The sequence below is a fragment of the Carlito syrichta genome, unplaced genomic scaffold (assembly GCF_000164805.1).
Source record: "Carlito syrichta isolate Samal-C Ts95f unplaced genomic scaffold, Tarsius_syrichta-2.0.1 Scaffold308825, whole genome shotgun sequence".
In the NCBI taxonomy this organism is placed as follows: Eukaryota; Metazoa; Chordata; class Mammalia; order Primates; family Tarsiidae; genus Carlito; species Carlito syrichta.
Window position 1 is genome coordinate 480,609 of NW_007252921.1, and position 26,659 is coordinate 507,267.

General features: G+C 43.7%; 1 protein-coding gene across 1 annotated transcript in view; it reads left to right on the forward strand.

The window, feature by feature from the left end:
- The window catches only part of ZNF777 (zinc finger protein 777), a 28,808-nt gene that overhangs the window by 1,526 nt on the left and 623 nt on the right, over nt 1–26,659 (forward strand). The window contains 5 exon segments of the mRNA XM_021716515.1: nt 3,943–4,803; nt 6,289–6,415; nt 8,379–8,492; nt 20,741–20,992; nt 25,567–26,656. Of these exon segments, the coding sequence (XP_021572190.1) occupies nt 3,958–4,803; nt 6,289–6,415; nt 8,379–8,492; nt 20,741–20,992; nt 25,567–26,656 (2,429 nt within the window). The 5' untranslated portion in view covers nt 3,943–3,957.

Below are 26,659 nucleotides of genomic sequence, written 5' to 3' on the forward strand. Positions count from 1 at the left end.
CGCCCGCGGCTCCGGAAAGGCCTGCTCGCGGGCTGCGGGCCTGGACGGGGAGGGGGCGGCTCTGGCCACGGCCTGCCCTGGGGTGAGGGACCTGGGCCGGCCGGGCGGTGGACGCGGCCCGTCGGGGGAGGAGGGGAAGGCCGAGCGTCTCCGCGCTGGCGAGCAGGTGACCCTCCAGGCTCCAGCCTCGGCCTCTAGCCTCTGCGTCTGGAGGGCCCCGGGCCAAACTTTGGGTGTCCTGACAGATGGCGTCTGGGAGCGAGCTTCTAGGGGTTGGGGGCCGATTCTCCTCTTCAGTGGGCCATTCTTAAAAATCAGTCTTAAGATATCCCCTAAGACCTGTTCTTTGAGATGCGCTGGCCTTGCTAGTGAGAGGATTACTGCATGGGTGTCAGTGTCTTTGAGCCTCAGTTTCCTATTGTGTACAGGAAAGGGGCGGGATATATGGCTTTCTAAAATGCCTCTCAATTCCTAAAAAATAAAAATGTAAAACTGTCGGAAGAGTGGGATAAATGGAAGATTTTTACATGCCCATCTCAGGGCTTAGGTCTCCACGGCCCTTGAATGGTATATAATGCTGGGTAAACCACACTGGGTCTTTCAAGAAAATGGCACGACTTTCTTAATAAGTCAGATACGTGTGGTTATGTGTGCTTCGGCTAATATGGCATGAATCCCGGAGACTCCGTCCACTTAAGTATGTCGAGGAGGGAGGGACGGTTACATCTTGTGAAATATGGTTCAGAATTTGAGCTTATTCATTTTAGATATTTTTACAGCTCTGTCTCTTTCCGTGGGACTTTTCTTTCTGCTTGGGGTAAAATCAAGCCACAAGTTTATGGAGACTGATGAAATTATAGCAAGGGGCTTTTATTTGGGGAGTGTTGGAGAGGATGTGTTCCTGTTGGCCCCCTCCTCAGCCCTCCAGATCCGGAAATGGAGAGAGATAGTCTAATAATAGAGAGGAAAGAAATAGTACGTTCCTGTGAGCTCTTATTTGACTAGTTGGTAAAGATGTCTTGCTCTGCTAGCTTTACTGGCTATACTGGAGCTTTTTTGGTTTCAGTTAAACCCCTGTATTACTCAGGGAGACTAACCTGGCCCCCAGGGATTTTTCCCCCCTTCTTCCTACTACCCTAATCTCCCTCTCAGGAAAGAACCATAATGTGCCTATTGTGTTGCATTAGGCTAGTCACTTTCCCTGTGAGCCAGGCTCCTATTCCAGAGGGCCATCCAGTCTAGCTTTCACCTGAGTGAAAAGTTGAGATGTGGTTTAGTTATTGATGAGCCTTCAAGGGGTTTGTGAACTTTTTGAAAATGCTTGCAAAATTTTGTGGATGTACCCTTGTGTATTTTTTGAGTAAGGAACTCAAAACTTTCATTAGACTTTCAAAAGTCTCCCTGACCCCAGCTGAAATAGTAAGGTCTTTAAGAGCAGGACTTTCCTCCCCACCTCTCCCACCCCCATCAAACTTCCCGTAGATCTTTGTTTAATATCCAAACTTCTGGATTTTAGAGGTAAAAAGAATTCAGAATACGTACTACCTGGCCAGCTGTCTCAGTTGACAGCTGAGGTCTGGAGGCAACCTGCAGGCTCTGGAGCTCGACTGCTGTGTGACCTGGGGCAAGTTGCTGAGCTTGTCCTATCCTTAGTGTCTTCATATGCTGAGTGCGGATAGTAATTCTGGTAGTTCCTATTTCATAGGCTTTGTGAGCATTAAGTGAGGTAATCCTTTAAAATTTTTAAGTTAGTTCATGGCACATAATATATGCTGAATAATTGTTTGCTGTTTCCAACTAATTAGCTGTCACATCTGGCTGGCAGCAGAGCTATTGGATCATACTACCTTGAAAACCTTTTGTTGAATAGGGTCTTGAGTCTTCAATTTTTGGCTCAAAAGTGTGATGCTGGCAAGATGCGCTGGCTCACACTTATAATCCCAGCACTTAGGGAGGCAGGGGCAAGATGATTGCCAGAGCCCAGGGGTTTGAGACCAGCCTGGGCAACTTGGTGAGACCTCATCTCTACAATAAATAAAAAACTTAGCCAGGCATAGTGGCACGTGCCTGTGGTTCCAGCTACTTGGAAGGCTGAGGTGGAAGGATAGCTTGAGCCCAGTATGTCGAGGCTGCAGTGGCCGTGAGCATGCCACTGCACTCCAGCCTGGGGGACATAGTGAGACTCCGGCTCAAAAAAAAAAAAAAAAAAAGTGTGATGCTGTTTCAGTTAAGTCACCTATAAATGAATGAATGAACAAATGAAAGAAAGAATGCAATAGAAGATATGGGATAGGTTTAAATAAGTCTTTGACAGGTAACTAAAGAACTTCATTACTTATCCTCATGATTTTTTTTGTAACTCAGTAATTTATTTCTCATTCATTCAGCAGGTTATTTATTGAACACATACTATATATCAGACTGGACACCAGGGATATGCTAATTTTCAAATGAAGAAAATGGAAATTTTAATTACTTTAAAGATAACTTGTATATAGAGCATAGTAATTGAGCAGATTCATTGAAGGAAGAGTATCAGGAAATGGACAAAAATTGTTATAGAAGAAATTTTGTTCAGTTCCAATAAAGATATTGATTGTCTAGGTAGGTAAATACAGAACTGGTCACTCACAGAAGATTGTGGCATCACTCCCTGATAATTCAGGAATTCTCTCAACATGAATATGTCAAGGTCTAGGACAGAGAGAGTGTAGATAATTGAAGTCCCAAAGGGAATCTGAATCTTTATTTTGGTCTAGTCCCCACCCATCTTGATACAAGTCGCAAGACTGGCTGACTTCTACTGTGCTTCCCATCCTTCTAGGCCTCTCGTTGCTTCCTCGTTCTCCACCTCAGGAACCACAGGGAGGAACCCAGACTGCCCAAGTACACCTACCGCAGTGGACCCCTGCCCAGGAGACCATGGCTCCTGGAGGAGTAGCTGAATTGCCTGCCTTCACCCACCTCAGTGTCTCTCTGCTTATACCAGAAGCCAGGCCAGAATGCCCAGAAGCTCATTCAGCCGCTACAACAGGGGCTGGGCACATAGAAGATGTTTCCAAGTCAAACATACCAAAGAAACTCTTTGAGAGAGTTTATTAATAAGTCAACAGTTCAACTTTTATCAAAGAGTAAGAGTCTGGGAAACTTAAGATAATTTTGTGTCCTCACTCTTGGGCCAAGTTAGGGAAGGAACACAGGGCCTAGTATCACTAGTGGAAGCAGTGATGCCAAGTCTACCTTCGAGTTAAGTGCGTTAACAGCACTGGGTCCCACTAGTGAGCACCAACCCTTGCTGGGAGATATAGGATAGTAAGTACCTGATGTTTATAAAATTCTGCTCTATCATTTTCAGAGTTTTATGTTCATTGTTCCAACAACTCAGTGAGGTATGTACATGTCAGATATTATTATCCTTATTTTATGGACAAGGACACTGAGAATAGAGAGGTCAAACACCCCAGCCAGGTTGACACAGGCAGCAGCAGGTGTAGACAGGGCCAAGGCTCGAGTGTTCTAATTAGAGTCCAGAACCCTTTCCCTCTCCCACACTACCACGCATAAGAGGATACCTGTGCAGTGTATGTTCTAGAAAAGGAGATGGCTCTGTAAAAAAAAGAAGCTGACTTGTTCAAGACATTCTCTTTTGTGCATACGACCATACTTACATATCAGTGGTGTAAACCTCACTTTATTAAAAAGTTATCCAACCACAAAAAAAGAAGCTGGCATAACCATCTTTTACTTGCTATTCATAATCATTTTATAATTGAAGTCTAAATTGGTACTACAGTCTCAAGAAGAGATTTCGCGTCCGTAGATCATATCTTATTGCTACCGAAACTGAAGCCCTTTAAATATGGATGCTTGTTTTCAGGATTTATCTTGCCAGCTAGAGACTATGATCCTTAATCCTCTTTTCCTTTCTTCCCTTGAACACAGGTCCAGCAGCTGGACATGGAGAGCCAACGCTCATCACCTCTGTCGTTCCCCAACGTTCCGCAAGAAGAAACCTTACGTCAGACTCCTGCTGGACTCACCCGAGAAACCCTGTTCCAATCCCGCATTCTCCCCCCCAAAGAAATTCCTTCTTCATCTCCCACTGTTCCCCGACAAGGCTCCCTGCCCCAAACTTCCAGTGCTCCCAAGCAAGAGACTTCTGGCCGAATGCCGCATGTTCCCCAGAAGGGACCCTCACTCCTGTATCCTGCCGCCTCTGAGCAAGAGACTCCTCTCCAGGGCCCCCTGGCTTCCCAGGATGGGACCCAGCATCTACCCCCAGCTGCTGCTGAACAGGAAATTTCCCTTCTCTCCCACTCCACTCACCATCAAGAAGCCCCACTCCACTCCCCTGAAGTTCCTGAGAAAGACCCCCTGACCCTTTCCCCAACAGTTCCTGAGACTGACATGGACCCCTTGCTCCAGAGCCCAGTCTCCCAAAAGGACACCCCCTTTCAGGTCTCTTCCACAGCCCAGAAGGAACAGCCACTCCCCACTGCAGAGATCACCCGCTTGGCCGTGTGGGCTGCCGTCCAAGCGGTAGAGAGAAAACTGGAGGCCCAGGCCATGAGGCTACTGACCCTGGAGGGCAGGACAGGGACAAATGAAAAGAAGATAGCTGACTGTGAGAAGACAGCCGTGGAGTTTGCAAACCACCTGGAGAGCAAGTGGGTTGTGCTGGGAACCCTGCTGCAGGAGTACGGGCTGCTGCAGAGACGGCTGGAGAACATGGAGAACCTACTAAAAAATAGAAACTTCTGGATTCTACGGCTGCCCCCAGGCAACAATGGAGAAGTTCCCAAGGTAAACCAGTCCCCACTGGGGCTTCCCAAGGAAGCGATCTGAACTGGAATGTGGGTTAGGAATTAGCTTACTGTGAAAGAAGGAGATGGTTGAGAAAGAAAAAATGTACAGTGATCCCTAGTTGCCAACCTTGCTTTGCTAAGAACAGGACATGCCATAATCAGACTATTTCTGCTGTTGTTAAAAGCATAGGTTAATACAGAAATGTCCCAGGGATCAAAGATTGTCTGCCTAGAAGGGTGTTCATCAGAGGTGTCCATAGTGTGAGGATAAGAAGGCAATGTGAAGGCCCTGTGAGAGAGCTGTGGACAGGCTTTACGATCAGTTACTAATGAGTATTTGTTAGCGCGTCATAGTTGTGGGAACATTGGTTAAACATTACAGGAATCTGTCCTGCTTAATGTTTTTACCAGTATACTTAATAAGTCATATTAATGCCAGGAAAACTGTGATTTCAAGAAGTTTCCTTAAAAAACTGGAGAATACTGTAATCCCAGCACTTTGGGAGGCAGAGGTGTGAGGATTGCCTGTGCCTATGGGTTCAAGACCAGCCTGGGCATCATGGCGAGACCTCATCTCTACAATAAATCAAAAAATTAGCTGGGTGCAGTGCCATATGCCTGTAGTTCCAGCTACTTGGAAGGCTAAAGTGAAAGAATCACCTGAGCCCAGCAGGTCGAGACTGTGGTGCCCCTGAGCAGTGTGCCACTGCACTCCAGCCTGGGTGACAGAGTGGGACTCCAACTCAAAAACAGACAAGAAACTAGAGAACAGTTAGGTGTTCATATTCTTTTCTAGAAAGTTCTGAATGAGCCTGAGTGTGGGCTGACTTGCTTTCTGTTCTTCTGTGCTGCTGCCTCTGTCTATAGCCTTATTATATATAGAGAGAAAACAGACTATATTCTCTAGGCCAGCACTTTTCAAAATTTACTGTGCCCATGAATCACCTTAGGATCTTGTTTTTCTTTTTCTTTTTTTTAATTTTTAGAGACAGGGTCTCGCTCTGTTGCCCAGGCTAGAGTGCAATGGTATGATCATAGCTCACTGCAGCCTCAAACTCCTGGCCTCAAGCAATCCTCCCACTTCTGCCTCCCAATGCTGGGATTACAGGCATAAGCCACCGTGCTTAGCCACCTTGGGATCTTACTCAATGCAGAATCTGAGTTGGTAAGCCTAAGATGGGGCCTGAGAATCCATATTTCTAACAAGTTCCCTGGTGGTGCCATTCTGTTGGTCCACAGGCCATGCTTTAGAGCTGCAAGAGTTATCCTGTGAGAGAGGAAAAGGACCAGACAAGACGAGTCCCTCACTTTCTGGGGCCAGGACAGTGGCCGAAGCCTAGCCAGACTTCCAGAGAGGTCCTAGGTGAAGCCCCAGAGTCATGTATTTGGGCCAGGGCCAGGGGGTTTGGGCTTTGGGATTTGACAGCATGGGCCTGTGACTCTCATCCAGATGGTCTGAGCCAAGCTTGTTGTGCGGTTTCAGGTCCCCGTCACATTTGATGACGTCGCCGTCCACTTTTCGGAACAGGAGTGGGGAAACCTGTCTGAGTGGCAGAAGGAGCTCTACAAGAACGTGATGAGGGGCAACTATGAGTCTCTGGTTTCCATGGGTAAGGAGAAGGCGTTGTTCACCAGGGACTGCCTCAACATCAGCCTGTGGTGCATTCAGAACCTTAGAGAGTTCTGAACCCCAGTAGAGCCAACACGCAAAAGCAAGGAAAGTGGAATTTTAGAGAACGTAACAAGTTAAAACAAATGCCCTCATATACCCACACCTCAGTGCAGCACAGGCTGGAGCATCTTGTAAATAGAGACACCACTTGTTGGAGAAGCTGCTAGGGTTGGGAGGAGGAGACGGACCTATAGTCTCTGGATGTCTCTCACCTTCGTAGTATTTGCCCTGTGGACCCCTTTTTAAAAAATAAGTTTGTCCAGCAAACGATTATTAAGGAAAGAAAAAAATGGAAGAAAACAAGTAGATTGAGTGCCTATTATGTACTAGCAGTATTTGAGGTGTTTTACAAGAACCACCTCGTTGCATCCCCACAGCTCTTCTATGTGGGGGCTAGGACTGCTGTTAGCGTTTCTTTTTGATTATTCAGGCACCTAAACACTATCATTTATTAAGGGCTTCTGTAGCTCAGTTCTTGTCCCCATCATGCAGGAAAGGAGGCTGCAATCAAGGAGGTTAAATACTTACCCTAGATCTGCATCAGGAAGTCACAGTTTTGTCTGCCCTAAAGTCTGTAGGTTCTTGTTATTTTTATTAAGAATATTTAAGGACAATAACCTGGAAAAATGTTCTATCTATCTATTTATCTATCTCCTTTTCTTTGATATGGAGAACTCTAGGCATATACAAAAAAAAGTTTTAAGAAAACATCAAATGTGCTGTCACATAGAAACTTTGATTTTTGTTGGAATTGTTAGTTATATACATACCTTTCCTAGGATAACTCCCCTTCTTTGAAAATTCTTTTCTTCTTTTCTTTTTCTAATGCATATATAACTGTGAAAATGTAATAATTGAAGTGATCTATATAATGAAGTGCAACCCCCACTCATTCACCATTACCATTCCCCAAAGGTAACCACCATGTTGAACCCTTTGGCCTATATTCTTTCTAATCTTTTCTTTGCATGTGTGGACATAAGCACAATGCATGCATAGGAGTGCATGCAGTTTAAGGTCTACACAGATGGGCCTGTTTACTTATTTTACCTAATGGAGGTGGGGACACAGACAGCATTCCATGCCAGCACGCGTAGGCCTCCTTGGAAAAACAGTCCTTGCACACCATCAGGCTTTTGACCTTTCTGCTACTGATGAAAAGTAATTTGGTTCTGTTTTTGTCACTAAGTATTGTGATAAATATCCATGTGTATTTGTGCACTTACATGAGTGAGTGAGTGTTTCAGTAGTACAGACACCAAGATGTGGGATTGCTGAGTAAAGAGGATGCACATTTACAGTTTTATAGCTACTGCCCTGGTGACCTCCAGAAGCTGAACCAGTTTAGACTTCCTCAGTGGTAGATGAAAATGCTGTTTCTTCATGCCCTGACCTGAAGTGATGTTTTCTATTTTAAATAGTTGTCTTTTTGATAGGTGAAAATGGCACCTCAGTATTTTCATATGTATTCTTTGGTGGTTAGTGAACTTGTGTATATTTTTATATATTTATTGGCTGTTTGTATTTCTTCTATGAATTACCAAATATTTATGGTTTTGCTTTCTTATATTTTACTAATTGTAGACATTATTTAGATATAATTACAGATATTAATCCTTTGCCAGATATGTTTTATGTAAGGAAATCTATCAGTATGCCAGGAAAAACCTGGGCAGCTTTGATCACCTGTGAGTAACATGAGACACACACACACACACACACACACACACACACACACACACACACAGCCCTAAGGAAAGGGGTGGATGTTTGGCTGTTTCTTTTCCAGCATTGCCAATCCCAGGTAGAGGCTCTATTCATGGTATCACACTCCCACAGATGATATCTTAATAGCATCCAGTGCATCCCATAGTTTATACCTTTTCCTTTCTTCTGCCCAGACTATGCAATTTCCAAACCAGACCTCATGTCACAGATGGAGCGCGGGGAGAGGCCAACCATGCAGGAGCAGGAAGACTCTGAAGAGGGAGAGACGCCTACAGATCCCAGTGCTGGTGAGTGGCTTATGGGTGGCCCAGAGCTCTGCATTCTAAATCTCTCAGCACACAGGAGGCCCCATCATGGGGTGACATAATCCAAGGTAGATCCTGAAGGGACATGTTACATGTAAGAAAGAGGCCTGTCACTGCTGGGACCTGCTTAGGGCCTCCTTCGCCAGTGGCCCAAGTTTTTGATAAGTGAGAATGCCATTGGGTTCATTGTCTCAGGGATTTTTTGACATGACCAGGTGTCATCTCATTCTTTGCAGAAAATAACACAAGAAACTCAAAGAAAGGCAGTCACTTGTCAGGCAGTCATTAATGCGTATACCTCCTAGAGCTTCTCGGAGGAGGGCCACATCCTTGAGTCCTGCAGCTGGTCAGGGGAAGGATAAGGGACAGATGTGGACTTTGTCAGAAACATCCTACATGCATTACTCCATCAGGACAGTGTCTAGACAAGGCAGTTAGATGGAGTCGGCAGATATGGGACCAACCAGAGGTCATGTGGCTTAAGTGTAGACTCTAGTGTCAGGTTGCTTGCATTTGAACCCAGCTTTTCTATTTACTAGTGTTGCGATTTTAGTTGCTTGATCCTTTTAGAGTCTCAGTTTCCTCATCTGTAAAATAGGACTGACACATCTAACCCTAGGGCCTGGCTTGGTGACTGGCACGTAGCTGTGGCTATGTAAACACCAGCTGCTGTCAGTGTGCCGGAGGTCTACGCTGTTCACAGTAGCCAAATCAATGGCCCATACATTCACACGGCAGGTGCTTTCGTGGTATGTAGTTAGTGATTGGAACCCCTACTTAGGAATTGCCTTTGCACTTGAATTATGTACTGCGATGGTCTTCAGTGGAAGCAGATCCTTGTTCGTTATCAGCAGGTGTGATGTGAGAATAGCCAAGCATCACTGGTGATCATGCCTGGTTAAAGACAAGGGTGATCCAGCTGGAGAACTAAATTTGGGGCTGACAGCTAGGTCTTGTTAGGACTTGATGTCATTGATTTCGGGACCTATAAACTGACTCCAAGGAGATGTTCTAGGAACACTGAGTAATGTAAGCCCCATGTACTACGTGGGAAGGTAACTTATGGGAGAGACAGAACCCTATGAAAATATAAGTGCTGGCATGTCCCAGAGAAATCCAGCATCATCACTTTCTGAGGATTTTTCTGGAGATTTAAATCAAGAGGAGAGGCTAATCCTGAATTCATTCTGGCAGACAAAAAAGATGGAATTTAAAAGTAGATGAGAGCTGGGCTCAGTGACTCATGCCTGTAATCAGCACTTTGGGAGGCCCAGGAGTTCAAGACCAATCTAGGCAACATAGAGAGACTGCATCTCTACAAAACATAAAAAAATCACCTGGGCATGATGGTGTGTACCTGTGGCCCTAGCTACCCGGGAGTCTGAGTTGGAAGGATCATCTGAGCCCAGGAGGTCAAGGCTGCAGTGAGGCATGACCACGCCACTGCACTCCAGCTTGGGTAGCAGAGTGAGACTCCAAGTCAAAAAATAATAAAAATAAGTAAAGTAGATGAGGATGAAGGGTTGGGGACTAAGTGGCACATGGTAGGGCAATCTTTTGGTTGGAGAAAAATCAGTTCATACCCAAGGGGCCATGTTCAATAACAGGGGTCAAGTGGGAATAGAAAGATTCAAGGTGGCAGAAATAAGAAAGACGGTTTGGGAGGCAAAGAATGAGAATTCAGGAGAGGTGACTTGTGGTAAAGATCCTACAATACAGTCTTATATCCCAGTGGGGACTTGTGGTCCGGGCTCTACTCCTACAGCATTGTATTAGAAGGGCTGGATGAGAGAGCATGGAACCCCTTTCTCTGCCTGCTTTTCACATCCTCATCACAGATGGGCCTCCCACCGAACGGGGCCAGGATTGAAAAAGCAAATAATCCCAATCCACTCTGCCCCGGGCTGGGTTTGTTCTGGCACTCACACATCCACAGCCTGAGTTTCTGCCGGGAAGAGGCGTCCTCACAGAGGCTCCTTGTGTGGCTGAAATGAAATACATCATTTGTTCCGCTTACCATCTCCAGTCCCTTGAAGCCTGCAGTGGGAGGAAGGACAGGGAAAGACGTGGAACCGCTGCTCCACTGAGCGGGCCTTAAACTCACACCTCTGTGCTAACTCAAAGGCCCTGGCCTTGCCGTAGCAGAGTGGTTCTGTGGAACTACAGGTATCGAAGCGCTAAACACACCAGTGGTAACTTGTTGATGCACCTTCTTTCTAAGCAGGGTGGCAGCAAAGCGAGCCCTGGGCCAGACCCAAAGGTACGGTACCAATGGGGAAAAGTCCAGAAAATTAAGACTTTTCATGGTTCCAAATATGCCAAATGACAATGTAATGAATTGGCTAAGTAAATTCATTCACTTAATGGGTTGGTTTCCAAAGGCAAATAGATCCAAAGATGGTTTGGCTATCAGTCCTTTTTTCAAAATATTCAGAACAGGGACTTCCATTCATTGTCCTATATGGGTGGCAATAGAGGCTTGGAGAAGTACCATCATCACCTAACAAATTATCAAACAGTAAAGCAAACCAGAAGTCATGGCTGAAATCCATGTTCTCGTGTGTTGCTTCTCAGAGTGCACATCAATTCAGTCTTTTGAGAAAAAGTGTTAGCTGAAGTGTTAGTGTTTTTTAAAAAGCTTCCAAGATGATCCTGATTTGCTGCCAGGGTTGAAAATCACTGTTGAAGGATTTAGAAAAAGAAAGGGATGAGAAGAATCCAAGAGTGACCAGAAAGATAGCAGGAAATCAGGATAGTGCCTCATTGGGTATTTCAAGTTGATGCATTCTAGTCTTAAAATATGTTTTAAGTATTTAAAATGTTTGTACATTTGACCTAATAATTTAGTTTCTGAGAGCATGAAAAGGAATTCAAAATATGGATTAAGATATGCAAATCTGCATCACATTATGATAGACGGTCATACAGCCACTAAAATCACATTTATGAAGAATCTTGGTGCCATAAATTTCACCTGTATGTTTATTATTTAGTCCATTAAATATTTTTTGTATCAGGTATTGTGTCAAGAACATAATGAGAACACAGTCACCAGCTGTGATAGAACTGACAGAAAGCATATAGGACTATAAGGCCTGTGGCAGAGAAGAAGCCCTTGAGTTTGAGAGGTCAGAAAAGACCTCTTTGAGGGTGTGGAATTTCTAGTCAAAGATTAAAGAATAAGTGGGCTCCTAGCTGCTCCAGGGAGAATGAACCAGAGGGAGGGAAGGTAGAAATTAGGAGCCTGGTTGGAGGTTCTTTTTGTCTTCTTGGTAGGAGACCTTGGCATAACCCTGGAGAGGTTGTTGGCAAGATATATTTTAGCAGTAGACTAGGAAGGACTTAGGGATGGCTGGGTGATGAATAGGAGGGAAAGGAGGTGCCAAGGATGGCTCCAGGTCTCTGGCTTAAGTAACGGGGTAGTTGGAGAACAGTTTCAGATTTAGACAATGTTGAGAATTCAGTGTTGAACATATTAGGCTTGAGATCTCTGTTGAGACATCAAGGAGAAAGTGGAAAGAGTCAAGCAAGCAGTTGAATGTAAGAGTCTGGATTCAAACAAAAAGGTGTGTGCTAGAGATGTTTGGCCTTGGCACATTCAGACATTTGGGCATTGGCAGCATAGACTGGATTAGGTTACTAGGTCCATAGAGAGAAAAGAGGTGAGAACACAAGCCTTGCCCTGCAGAGCCCTGACCTTTAGAGCTGATTTGGGGATTTAGAATATACTGTTCAGCATGAGGCCCAAGTGTTAATATATTTTAAAAGGCTTCCAAAATGATCTTCATTTGCATCCAGGGTTGAAAACAACTGTTGAAGGATTTGGAAATCCTTCCAAATGAGAAAGTAGAAGGAATGAGAGGAATCCAAGAGTGACCAGAAAGGTAGCAGGAAATTAGGATAGTGCCTCATTGGGCATTTCAAGAAAAGAATGTTTCCAGGAGAGAATATGTTGAGCAGTGTTGAATTCTGCTTTGTGGTTTAGGAACAGAAAGACTGAAAAAGTGACTATTGGATTTGCAAATTGAAAAGCATCAGTAACTTTAGCAAGAGAAATGTTGGTAGTGTGGTGGAGGTGGAAGCCTGATAACCAGTGGGTGAGGAGCAAATGGAAGGTGAGAAAGTAGAGTCTGCACATATTGACAGTCCTTTCAAGAAGTTTCGCTGTGAAGGAGAGTGGACATATGGGGCAGCGAGGGGGAGAAGGGTAGGAAGAAGGGACGTGTCTTGTTTGCTTAAGATGGTGATTGCTAAAGCCTGTTTAAAATATTGATGGGAATGATCTGGAAGATTTTTTTTTTAGTTGGAGTCTCACTCTGTCACCCAGGCTGGAGTGCAGTGGCACGCTCACGGCTTCCACAGCCTCGACCTGCTGGGCTCAGGTGATCCTTCAGCCTCAGCCTTCCAAGTGGTTGGTACTACAGGCACATGCCACCACACCTGGCTAATTTTTTGATTTATTGTAGAAATGAGGTCTTGTCAAGGCTGGTCTCAAACTCATTGGCTCAGGCAATCTCACCTTGGGCTCCCACCGTGCCCGGCCTGACAGGGAAGATTAATGATAGACAAGTGGGAAATATGAATATAATATGAAGTCAGTGATGTAGACAAAAGATAGAAAAAAACTGAATGGAAACACCAAAATCATTTGTAAAATTTTCTGACATGAGCATATATTACTCCTGATTCAGTAAAAATATGTCTGTAAAAAAAAACAAAAACAAGCAAACAACAACAAAAAACAGTACAAGGTTCACACTTATAATCCCAGCCTTTGGGAGGCCAAGGTGAGAGGATTGCCTGAGCCCAGGGGTTCTAGACCAGCCTGGAAAACATGACGAGACCTCATCTCTACAATAAATCAGAAAATTAGCTGGGCGTGGTAGCGTGCACCTATAGTTCCAGCTACTTGGAAGGCTAAGGAGGAGGGATCACCTGAGTCCAGCAGGACTAGGCTGCATTAGTTGTGATCATGCCACTGTATTCTTGGGTGACAAAACGAGACTATGACTCAAACAAAACAAAACAAAACAGAAACAGTGTGTGATGAAAGACCTTATGTTAAAGATGGCAGGTTGAACATATGTTTACTCCTACCTCCCCAAATCCTTCTAAAACAAGAGGGAAGGGATTTTCTAAAAGACACGGAGAAGCAGCAACAAAGTTTTGGAATCCTGAAAGCAGGTGGATGGGTGATTACTGATGTAGATAGCTGAATCTGAAATTGAGAAGAAGCCCAATTTGCACCCCTTCCCAACCATGCTCGGAACTCAGTTAGCAGTACTAGAGATTCTAAGCATCTCTGGAAATGGGGGTGAAAATAAGGCTAAACACACAGGATTGACTGAATGGCCATTTCCACCAGGTACAGTGGCTCATACCTGTAACCCCAGCACTTTGGGAGGCTAAGACAGGAAGATCACTTGAGGCTAGGAGTTTGAGACCAGCCTGGGAAGCATAGCAAGACTTCATTTCTACAAAAAATAAACAAATAAAGAGGCTGTTTAACAATCCCCTCTCCCTTGTTTGCTTTCTCCCAGTCCATGCCATGGCATCTGCCTCTCCCCAGCCCTCATACATGATAGGCTTATTCTCTGGAGAAGGTGAAAAAGAGGCTCTCTTGATATGACCAGGCACAATTGAGGGCAGGGTGCCATAATGAAACCAGAAGAGTGAGACTTCACATGCAGATGTTGAGCTCTCCAACTTTCTTCCTTAACCTGACTCCCAAAATGATACTGATAGCAAGTTTAAAACCTTGGAACAGGATATTGGAAGAGTCTTATCTAGAGACTTTAAGGACCAGCCCAAGAAGTTTCTCAGTAAAATTACCTGGCCAAAGCATCCTACTGGGAAAACCATAGTTAGCAAGCTCCACCCAAATGCCCTGAGCCCTCACTTTTAAGTCTACATGGACAACCAAGAACCAGAAGACATTTGGGGAAAGCGTCTAGTGTACATACAATCAAAGAAGTAAGTAAAACCAGAAAAAATATATTTAAAGGATCAGAGACAATGCAAGGAGGGAAAAAAGAACTCATGGAAATTTATAATATGATAATACAAGACAAAATTGAGCACACATACCAGAAAATAAAGACAAAAATCAAAATAGGGAATGAATAAGAAAACTAAAGAATGAAAGTCTGACATCCAGATAATAGAATGAGTGAACCTGAACAAAAGAATAGCAAAAACAACTAAATAATTCAAGAAAAACTCCCAACAATTAAAGACATAGTTTTCTAAATTGAAAGAGCCCACTGACTGCCCAGAACACTGGATGAAAATAGACCTACACCTTAGACACTTTACAAAATTTCAGGGCAACTGAGGACAAAGGAGATCCTACAAACTTCCAGAGAGGAGAAATAGGTTCATACAAAGAAATAAGAATTAAAATGGCCTCAGACTTTTCGACCATGTTGGGAGCTAGAAGACAGTAGAGCAATGCCTTAAAAATTCTGAGAGAAAATATTTTCCAGCCTGCAATTTGATATCTAGCCAAAGTATTTTAATTAAGTATGAGAGTGAAACTGAGACATTTTGAGATGTTCAAGGTCTCCATGAACCCTTCTCAAGCTAGGGGAGGTGATTTGCCAAAATGAGGAAATAAACCAAGAAAGAGGCATTGGGAATCCCAACACAAGAGACAGGTGAAGGAACTCCCAGCGGACAGCATGGGGCTATCCCAAGAAAACAACTGTGCACCTCTAGGCAGCCAGTCCAGGCTGGGACACATCAGAAGAGTCCAGATATTTTTCTCCAGGTAGATGTGAGACTCCAACTCAAAAAAAAAGAAGAAGTTATACAACAGGGTCGGGGAGAGTTTGGAGTGGATTGCATGACAATATTAAGCTAGACAAAAGAAAAACGTATTAGCTCTAGGGAAAACAAAAAGGTTTACAGGCATAGGATAGTATGTATCATATACTACATAGTTTAATTTTGGGTAACATTTATATAATCTAGTAATATAAATGTCCAATACTGATCCAAATGAAATTACAACAAAACTATACTGACAGGATCAGGGATTCAGAAAAAATGGTCCTGATCTTCACCTCTTGGAAGCAATGAATAATGCTTACAATTGAAAACTCAAGGAATAGCAATATAATTCTGTTACTTAGAGTTATAGAGGTAAATGACAAAAGAATCAGCTGGAAGAGTTAAAAAATATTGCCTCTGGGGTGCAGGAAGTGGGGCACAGAGGGGTGGAAAAGAACTTTTTATTTAAAATTGGGTTTTGGCTGGACGCGATTTCTTACACCTGTAATCCCAGCACTTTGGGAGGCTGAGGCAAGAGGATTCCTTGAGCCCAGGAGTTTGAGACCAGCCTGGGAAACATAGCAAGACCTCCTCTCTACGGAAAATAAAAAAATTAGCCAGGCATGGTGGCATGTACCTGTAGTTTCAGCTACTCGTAAGATTGAGACAGAAGTCTCACTTGAACCCAGGAGGTCGAGGCTATGATGAGCTGTGGTGAGCTGTGGTGGTGTCACTATACTCCAGCCTAGGTGAGAGTAAGACCTTGACTCAAAAAAATACCAAACAGGTTTTGAAGAACTGTTCAACCCTCTGGCCTATGTGCAAGTTTTTAAAAATCACATACCAAATTTTAAAAAACCAAAGTGTAGCCATGAGAAGGTTGGAAAGCCACTGTCAACTCTATTTGCTTTGAGCAGATAGAGAAAGTTAATGTGGTAGCACTGGTTTTAAATTTCCAATAAAAAAATGCAGAGAAAGTGAAAGTCCCCCATAATTTTCTCTCCAGAGTCAGCAGTTTATTCCTTACAAATTTATGTGCATATGGTTACACATACATACAAACACACACACAGCCTTAATTATATAATACACGAATACATTATTATTGTAAAAACATTTAAACCATGTGGAAGTTGTTCAGTAACTTGTCTTTTTCAATAATATATATTTGACATCTTTACGTGTCAAGATATTAAATCTATCTTGTTCTTTTTAATAGTCGGCTATAGTATTATGTGTATTGATTTCATAATTTATTTAAATACTCTCCTATTGATGTACATTTAGGGTTTTCACAAGTTTCAGATTATTATAAATATATCTTTGTGCACTTGTCTGAAACCTATTTAGAAATGGATTTTCTGGGTTAAAGGATATATCCACTTAAAAATTTAATAGATACTGGCAAATGCCCTTCAAAACAATTGTGCCAGTTTATACACCTTCATCAAAGCATGAGCATACTTGTTTCCACACACCCATGCCAGCAGTAGGTATTATTTATCTTTTTATTATTTGCCAAAGTGATGGATAGAAAAAAAAAATTGATATTTTTACTCAACTTTCTGTAAGGACAATGTTGAGAATATTTTTATACCTTTACTGTGTCTTATTCTGTGAATTTTTTGTTGTTCTTGTTATTCTTTTGGATTATTCACCTTTTGATTATTGGTTTATAAAAAGCTTTTTAAATATTAACAATAGGCTGAGGTGAGTGGATTGCCTGAGCCCACGGGTTTGAGACCCGCCTGGGCAGTGAGACCTCATCTCTACAATAAATCAAAAAATCAGCTGGGCGTGGTAGCGCATGCCTGTAATTCCAGCTACTCGGAAGGCTGAGGTGGAAGGATTGCCGGAGCCAAGCAGATCGAGGCTGCGGTGGCTGGGAATGGCCACTGCACTCCAGTCTGGGTGACAGAGTGAGTCTCTAACTCCAAAAAAAAAAAATTTAAAATTTAAAAATAAATAAATAAATATTAACAATATTAGCTTTTGTCTGGCATATGTATATGAATATTTTTCCCAGTTTATGATTTCCTTTTGTATAGTATTTGTGTGTGGGAGCAGTTTTAACTTTTCTTGCAAATTTATTAATTTTAAGTTTCTATATATTCAAATTGGTGAGACACTTTATGGTATCTGAATTTCACATCAGGTGTAGAAGTATTTATTCAGGCTGTTTTATTCAATAAACAGTATGGTCACAGACCTTGGGCCTCTGAGTATCTTGAAAACCTATGAAAATATTTGAAACCCCAAATAAAATATTTTTTGTCCTAGAAAACAAAAAGAAAATTGCTAAATGTCAATAAATAAGTGTTTGTTTATTTATTTATTTTGAGTCAGTCTTACTCTGTCACTCAGGCTGCAGTGTAGTAGCATGATCATGGCTCACCACAGCCTCCCAAGTAGCTGGAACTATAGGTGCATGCCACCACAGTTGGCTAATTTTTTTATTTTTGTGTAGCAACGAGGTCTTGCTATGCTACTTAGGCTGGTCTTGAACTCTTGGACTCACGTAATATTCTACCTCAGCTTTCCAGAATGCTGGGATTACAGGAGTGAGCCATCACACCCAGAACTAAATGTTTATTTTAACTATTTTTACAAATATAGCATTATTTCAACTTCATTAATTATTAAATTCTGTTTTCTCAAACAACACATTTGAAAACTGTAGGAGAGATTTCTTTTTTCCTCATAAGAGTTCTTATGAGCAAGTGTGATTACACAAATTACATTATGTGATTATACACAAATTACATTATGTGATTATAGAAATTAAAAACCAGTAACAGATTAAATAAATTTATATCCAAAGAATGTCAAAGCAAGCTACAAAAATATGTCCAGAACAATTTATAGCAAAAAATTATAGTTGATATGGGTTGGACACATTTAATATGTTTGGTATGAATGACCAGACAGCTTCCAGAAGGAATATCTGAGTTAAAGACATTGGTCTTCAAGCTGGGGTACCCGTGCTCTTGAGAGGACAAGGAGACTCTCCAACAGGAACATATGTCTTTCAATAGTTAAAAAAAAAAAAAAAAGTCACCTCTTGCCCATCTGTGCCTTCCTATGGAGCACTTCTCTGAGGCGTAAAGCCCTCAGGGTCACCAGTGAAACAGTCCAGCATGTTGGGGGCCATGTCCTGAAGCACATCACTCTGAGGCCTGAACAGAAAATTATTTTGTAACATAGGTTGTTTGAAATATTTTGCTTTCAGGCTGGGCTCAATGGTTCATACCTGTAATCCCAGCACGTTGGGAGGCTGAGGTGGGAGAACTGCTTGAGCCCAGGAGTTTGAGACTAGCCTGCACAACATAGCAAGACCTCATCTCCACAAAAAATAAAAATAAAGTACTGAGAAATAAATAGAAATATTTTGCTTTTTATGTTATTTTATTTTATTTATTTATTTTTTGAGTCAGAATCTCACTCCATCAACCAGACTGGAGTGTAGTGGCATGCTCATGGCCACTGCAGCCTTGACCCTCTAGACTCAAGCGATCCTTCCACTTCAGCCTTCCATGTAGCTGGGACTACAGGCATGCACCGTCACACCTGGCTTATTTTTTGACTTATTGTAGATAACGCGGTCTCGCCAAGTTACCCAGGCTGGTCTTGAACTCATGGGCTCAGGCAATCCTCTCACCTCAGCCTCCCAAAGTGCTGGGATTATAGGCCTGAGCTACTGTGCCTGGCTGAGAAATATTTTGCTTTTAGTAAATTGAAAGAGAACCTAATCAAGTTGTAAGCTAATTGGTCATTAAAAACAATTTTTTTATGATATGTTGGCCTTGTGATTTTTGTGGTATATAATTCAGAAGGTCAAAGAATCTAGTGACAGTTCCATAAAAAAGCTCCTTCCAGTCCATCTACATATTTATGTAAATGAGATCTCCCAATGTAAATAAGGCTTCATTTATAAAAACTGAAAAATAGACTAAAATTGATTCTGAACTCTTTCTTGTTCTACAATAAGAATATTCACTCTCAGATAAGACAACTGATTGGGAAAAGGTTTCTATTTATCCATATAAGAAATATGTTTCCAAAATTTTTTTTGTTTTCTATCTTGGATAATTGTTTATCATTCTATAGTAATAATCACTAAGGGTAACTAAAGCCAGAAAGGTATGAACACTTAGAGCCCTGTGGTTATTAGAAACGAAAGCAAGATTAAACTTTTAATTTACAGATGCATTTTTGTGGCAGAGTAGGAGATCAGTAAAAGGCTTCTAAGCATAAAAATATGTTCTATTAGGATAAAATTCTGTGGGCAAAGTGGGAATGGAAATAGAAGTTCAAGGTGAAAAGGAATGATACAAAAATTCCAACTATCAAAGAAGAACTTGTTCGTATATTTTTTAAGTGAATAATTGTGGATTTTAAATTGCTAGGATCCATAGATCCCATTGGTGACGTTAAAGGATGATGGAAGAGTTCATTTCAAAATATCAATATTTACAATACTCCAGAAATTACATCTTTTGCAGTTACTGATGCATTTTATATATTTATTCAAAAAGGTGTAAGGGAGTACATGGTTTTAAAACATTAAGTTGTAGGCAAGCAAAATATTTTAAATAGTTTGTGAAGTCAGGGAAGAAATGTTTCTGATGCTGGAGTCACTCTCATGTTTGTCAAGGGAGTATCATGACTTAGCACAAGGACAAGGATGGAAGACAGAGAGCAGGCACACAGGTAACAGAGCAAAATTCCAGGGAGGAAGAAGCGGGCAGGGTTAAGAAATGAACAAGCGGAGGATTTCAGCTATAGGAGCAGGAAAAGGGACACTTTTTTTTCCCCTGAGATTTGAGAGAAAAGGGAGGTAAAGATGGTAGCTTTGAACTAGTGTGGGAGAAAGTAAAGAACGTAGATGTGGATGACGCTTTTCTGGTTGAGAGATGATCTGCCTTTTCATTCAGCCCAACTATGAGTGAGCAGGTGAGAGAGAGACTAGGTATTACCTGTACATTGGCTGGCTTCATGCGGAAAGAAAATGAATGTCTCTTTAAAATAAACCCAGGCCAGGCACAGTGGCTCACACCTATCATCCCAGCACTTTGGGTGACCAGTGTGGGAGGATCACTTGAGCCCAGGAGTTCAAGAAGAGCCTGGGCAACATAGCCAGACCCTGTTTTGAAACAAGTAGATTTAATTTAATTTAATTTAAAAATAAGCCCTGACAAGGCTGAATATTTTTAAACACTGTGGGGCTTATGGAAACAAACTTTGTATCCGTTTTAACTTGACTCCAGTTTGCATTGCTACAAAGTATCCAGAAAATCTTAAGTCTACTCACTGCCAACTCAGTATCATAGTTCTTCAGGGTACCCAAAATAAGAATTATTGAAATGTAAATTCTAGCGCTGCAGAAACCTAGGCAGGTGGCATGAACATGTTCTGGATTCTTTTCTCCTCCTCCCTCACCCCTCCCCACCCTCTGTCAGCGCACGACGGGATCGTGATTAAGATTGAGGTACAGACCAACGATGAAGGCTCAGAAAGTTTGGAGACACCCGAGCCCCTGATGGGACAAGTGGAAGAACATGGCTTTCAGGACTCAGAGTTGGGCGACCCCTGTGGAGAACAGCCAGACCTGGACATGCAGGAACAGGAGAACACACTGGAGGAGTCCACTGAAGGCTCCAGCGAGTTCAGTGAGCTCAAGCAGATGCTGGTGCAGCAGAGAAACTGCACAGGTAAGTTCTGGGTGGAGAGCAGCAGGGAAGCTGCTGCAATTAGGCCTCCAGATAGGTCCCTACCCCAATGGAATAGCTGGAGCTCTTTCAGAAAGGGGGTTGGACACTGGTGGGTCCACAGGTGTGAAAGAATCCCAGCCATGGCCTTAGGTGTAAGTTTCCTGCCTGAGGATTTATAAAAATCTGTCTCCGAGCTAGGAAAGAAGTGGTTAGTTACATCCATAGACTGATTCAGATAAGGACTCAGAGGGATCTTAGAGATCATCTATCTTACTCCCTCATTCTGCAGACAGAGGTCAAATAAATTACCCAAGGCCACACAGATGTGGCAAAGCTAGAACTTCCTTCTCCTGATGTGTCCTTGATCATCTTGTGTCACACAAGGAACCTCAACTAACCTGAAGGTTTCAACCCTGGAGAGCATGTTTTCAAAATGAATATGGCACTGTTTCTCTAGTAGAATCTAGTCATCATTTTTGTTTAATTCTAAAACCTCAGTGCATTATTTTGCTCATTCCTCCTTGTGAGTTCAAGAACAGTAAGGAAATGGGCTCACAGTGACCTGATCCCAGGACATCTTTTGTGACAGGTTTTCTGATGCTGAACCATACTGGCAGTCTTGGGTAAAGCCCTACTTGTTGATCTCATGGCATATTTTTTGAATACCCTATTGGACTTAGGTAACAAATATTTTACTTAGGATTTTTACAACTATATTCATAAATGAGATGAGCCTGAACTTTGTTTTTCCTTGAATCATTCTCTAGTTTTGAAAACAGTATTATACTAGACATATCAAATGAACTTAGCAACTTTTGCTCTTGTTCTGTATTCTGAAAAAAAAAGATTTTAGAGTTATGTTCTTTGAAAGTTTTTGTGAGTCATTTGCCATCACATATTTGTATATTCTTATTCTTATTCTTATTGGAGTCAGAGTCTCACTCTGTCACCCAGGCTGGGGTGCAGTGGCATGCTTACAGCCACTGTAACCTCGACCTGCTGGCTTAGGCGAACCTTCCACTTCAGCCTTACAAGTAGCTGGGATTATAGGCACGCGCCACCATGCCCAGCTAATTTTTTGATTTATTGTGGAGATGAGGTCTCACCAAGTTGCCCAGACTGGTCTCGAATCCTTGGGCTCAGGCAGTCCTCTCACCTCAGCGTTCCGAATTGCTGGGATTATAGGCGTGAGCTACCATGCCTGGCTATATGTTTATATGTTATCTTTTATATTTATAAATGTTTTCACATCTATTTATATAGGGTTTGTTTGGTTTTTGTTTCGTTTTGTTTTCTGAGTTGAAGTCTCCCTCTGTCACCCAGGCCAGAGTGCAGTGGCACAATCACAGCTCACTGCAACCTTGATCTCCTGGACTCAGATGATCCTTCTGCCTCAACCTCCCAAGTAGCTGGGACTACAGGCATGCACCACCATGCCGGCTAGTTTTATTTTTATTTTTTTTAATTTTTGTAGAGATAAGGTCTTGCCATGTTGCCCAGGCTAAGCAATCCTCCCACCTTGGCCTCCCAAAGCGCTGAAATTACAGGTGCGAGCCACCACACACAGCCTATTTATATAGGTTTTTAAAAGTATCATCTTAATTTAATTTTTTTCCTTTTTAGTTATAGATAATTCCTCTATAATTTGCCTTTTTGTGCTTAATATAAAATCGCCAGGCATGGTGGTTCATACCTGTAATCCCAGCACATAGTGAGGCAAAGGTGGGAGTATTGGTTGAGCCTAGGAGTTTGAGAACAATCTGGGCAATATAGTGAGAACCTATCTCTACAAAAAATAAAATAAAAAATTAGCTGGGTGTGCTAGCTCATGCCCATGGTACTAGCAACTCAGGAGGCTGAGGTAGAGGAGTCTTTTGAGCCCAGGAGTTCAAGGTTACACTGAGCTATGATTGTGCCACTGTACTCCAATCTGGGTGACAGAGTGAGACCCTGTCTCTAAGGGGAAAAAAAAATCCTGGACATCCTCCTTGGTCAAAGATGTGGATCTAACTTCTGATTTTTAAATAAATGCATGGTATTTCAGGAGTCTTTTTCTTTTCTTTCTTTCTCTTTTTTTTTTTTTTGTAGATTTGAGAACTCACTGTGTTGCCCAAGCTGGTCTTGAACTTCTGGGCTCAAGCAGTCCTCCTGCCTCAGCCTCCCAAAGTGCTGAGATTACAGGCATGAGCCACCATGCCTGGCCAATTTTTTTAATTTTTATTTTTGTAGAGACAGGGTCTCACTATATTGCCTATGTTGACCTCAAACTCCTGGGCTCAAGCAGACCTCCTGTCTCAACTTCCCAAAATGCTGGGGTTACAAGCATGAGCCACCATGCCCAGCCTCAGAAGTCTTTTTAACATACTACACTATGTTTCATAAAAGAGTAGTGAAAAGTCATAAAGGCACATTCTGAGTATGTATATGCTAAATTGGGAGTGTCATAATATAAATTCCAAATTGCCATTTGAGCATTCCCCACTAACTCTAGTAGAATTTTAGAAAACTACTAAACAGTAGTTTGAGGAATTTTGAGTCTTGACTTTTAGGGCCAAAGTTTTATTTTTATTATTTCATTAAGAAAAAAGCAACACTGATGCTCAAGGAGCAATTAGATTTTCTAAGGGTCATATTTTCCTTTAGCCTTTCATACATACTCTGTATTCTTACAATAAACATCAGGCAACTAGTCACCAAGCTCTGCAACTGCCTTTTCCTCCCTCTTTTAGACATCTTGCTCCAAGAATGTTCTGGGTCACTTCCTGCTAGGAGTCCTACCACTACTGAGGCAACATTGACTTCAGCACACCTGTGTCCTAATTTTCTCATGTAGTTTACTGGTTTAGAGGACTAGTAGAAAGTGCTGTGGCCTAGGAGTCACCAACAACCTTATAAGACTTTGGCTGGGTAACAAACATTGCTAGCTTCATTTTTCTTATCACTTGATGGGGTAGACTAACTGGGCCATAACCTGCAAGCTTGGAAAAGGCCTACGATGCTGTTCACTTTATTTAGAAACATACTTGATATCTCCAAGCTTGGATGCCCTATCTGTGAAGTGGGGATAATTATTGCTTGGTTTATCCTATAATAAAATATTGTACACGTATAAAAAGAGAGGACAGGTGTAAAAGTCCTAAAGTGCTTTGATAAAGATCTTGTTTCTCTGTTTTTAAGAATTCTGCAAACAGGCTGGGTTCAGTGGCTCACACCTATAATCCCAGCACTTTGGGAGGCTGAGGCAAGAGGATTGCCTGAACCCACAGGTACAAGACCTGTCTGGGCAACTTGGCGAGACCTCATCTCTACCATAAATCAAAACATTAGCTGGGCATGGTGGCATGTGCTTGTAGTTCCAGCTACTTGGAAGGCTGAGGTGGAAGGATCGCCTGAGCCCAGCAGGTCAAGGATGTGATGGCTGTGAGCATGCCATTGCCCTCCAGCCTGGGCCACAGAGTGAGACTCTGACTCAAAAAAAAAAGTATTCTGCAAACAGGTTTTTTTCATGTATTCTGTCACTGATGGGTTCAGAAAAGTGAGTGACTTTCTCATGTCACACAAAGTGAATAAAAATAGAGCCTCCCCAATTAATATTTAGGGAGTGCCAAATAAGTATGAGAGGCATTTGAGAAAATTCAAACAAGGAGCCACTTCTTTTCTCTCATATTTATATTCTCATAAAGGACCAGGCTAGAGAGTTGGGGAGGGGAGGGCATCCATCAGTCAGGGTGTACTTGGCACTGCACACCAGAGCTTGTGGGAAAGGCAGAGAAAAACCACTTGCTCCAGATTTAGGGTTGGTAGAGTCTGACTGTGCAGGTGAGTCATCCATCCAGGAGATGGTACAGAAGGCTGAGCTCCTCCTTCCCAGGGAGGGGCTCCAGCAAGTACTGTTGGCTCAGAGGAGGGGTTGAGTGCTGGAGGTTGGGATCAAGGCAGACATGGAAAGGAGGAGGACTTTTCTGGAGGAGGGTGAGGAAAGGCCCTGTGAGGAGAACTATCCACGCAGGTTCAGGAAAGATGTTGACCAGTCTGAGCAGAGTTCAGGGAGATATGTACTCAGAGAAGACTGAGAGCTTTATGAGTCAAGTCCTTTTGATACAGCTGGTAGAAACCCAGCCTTTAAGTAGCCTAAACGAAAAAGACTTAAACGGTTGCAATCGTCAGCATGCCAACCTCAGGCATGGCTGGATCCTGGCACTCCCCTGACGGCTCCGTGTGCTGGTTTCCTTTTCTTGCTGGGGACCACTTCACAAGCTGCTTCCCATTATGACCAACAAGAAGCAATCTCCCTGTGTCCTCTACATAAAATTAAACAGAGGATTCTGGTTCATTTCAAGTGTGGGCTCATTCCTGAACCAAACACCAAGGCCAGCCTGAGCCACGTGTCAAACTCCTTGGGGGTGGGGACATGGGCCGCAGGGAGGGGAGTAGTTTACCAAAAGAAGGAATGTGGGCCAATAAGTTATGTGCAATGTTTGTTGGTGAGAGTGAAGCGATGCTGTACCTCCGCCCAGGTTAGGGGCGCTAGGCGACAGCTGACATCTGTCTGTCTTTCTCTGTCCCTGGAACAGAAGGGATCGTAATAAAGACAGAGGAGCAAGATGAGGAGGAAGAAGACGAGGAGGAGGATGAGCTGCCACAGCACTTGCAGTCCCTCGGGCAGCTGTCCGGGAGATATGAGGCCAGTATGTACCAGACCCCGCTGCCGGGGGAGATGTCTCCCGAAGGCGAGGAGAGCCCCCCACCCCTGCAGCTGGGGAATCCAGCGGTGAAGCGGCTGGCGCCCTCCGCGCACGCGCACGCACACGCGCACGCGCACGCGCACGCGCACGGCGAGCGGCACCTGAGCGAGAACCGCGGGTCCTCCAGCCAGCAGCAGCGGAACCGGCGCGGCGAGCGGCCCTTTACCTGCATGGAGTGTGGCAAGAGCTTCCGGCTGAAAATCAACCTCATCATCCACCAGCGCAACCACATCAAGGAGGGCCCGTACGAGTGCGCTGAGTGCGAGATCAGCTTCCGGCACAAGCAGCAGCTCACGCTGCACCAGCGCATCCACCGCGTGCGGGGCGGCTATGCCTCGCCCGAGCGTGGGTCCGCCTTCAACCCCAAGCACGCGCTCAAGCCGCGCCCCAAGTCGCCCAGTTCCGGCAGCGGCGGCGGCCCCAAGCCCTACAAGTGCCCCGAGTGCGACAGCAGCTTCAGCCACAAGTCCAGCCTGACGAAGCACCAGATCACGCACACCGGCGAGCGGCCCTACACGTGCCCCGAGTGCAAGAAGAGCTTCCGCCTGCACATCAGCCTGGTGATCCACCAGCGCGTGCACGCAGGCAAGCACGAGGTCTCCTTCATCTGCAGCCTGTGCGGCAAGAGCTTCAGCCGCCCGTCGCACCTGCTGCGCCACCAGCGGACTCACACGGGCGAACGGCCCTTCAAGTGCCCGGAGTGTGAGAAGAGCTTCAGCGAGAAGTCCAAGCTCACCAACCACTGCCGCGTGCACTCGCGCGAGCGGCCGCACGCCTGCCCCGAGTGCGGCAAGAGCTTCATCCGCAAGCACCACCTCCTGGAGCACCGGCGCATCCACACTGGCGAGCGACCCTACCACTGCGCCGAGTGCGGCAAGCGCTTCACGCAGAAGCACCACCTGCTGGAGCACCAGCGCGCGCA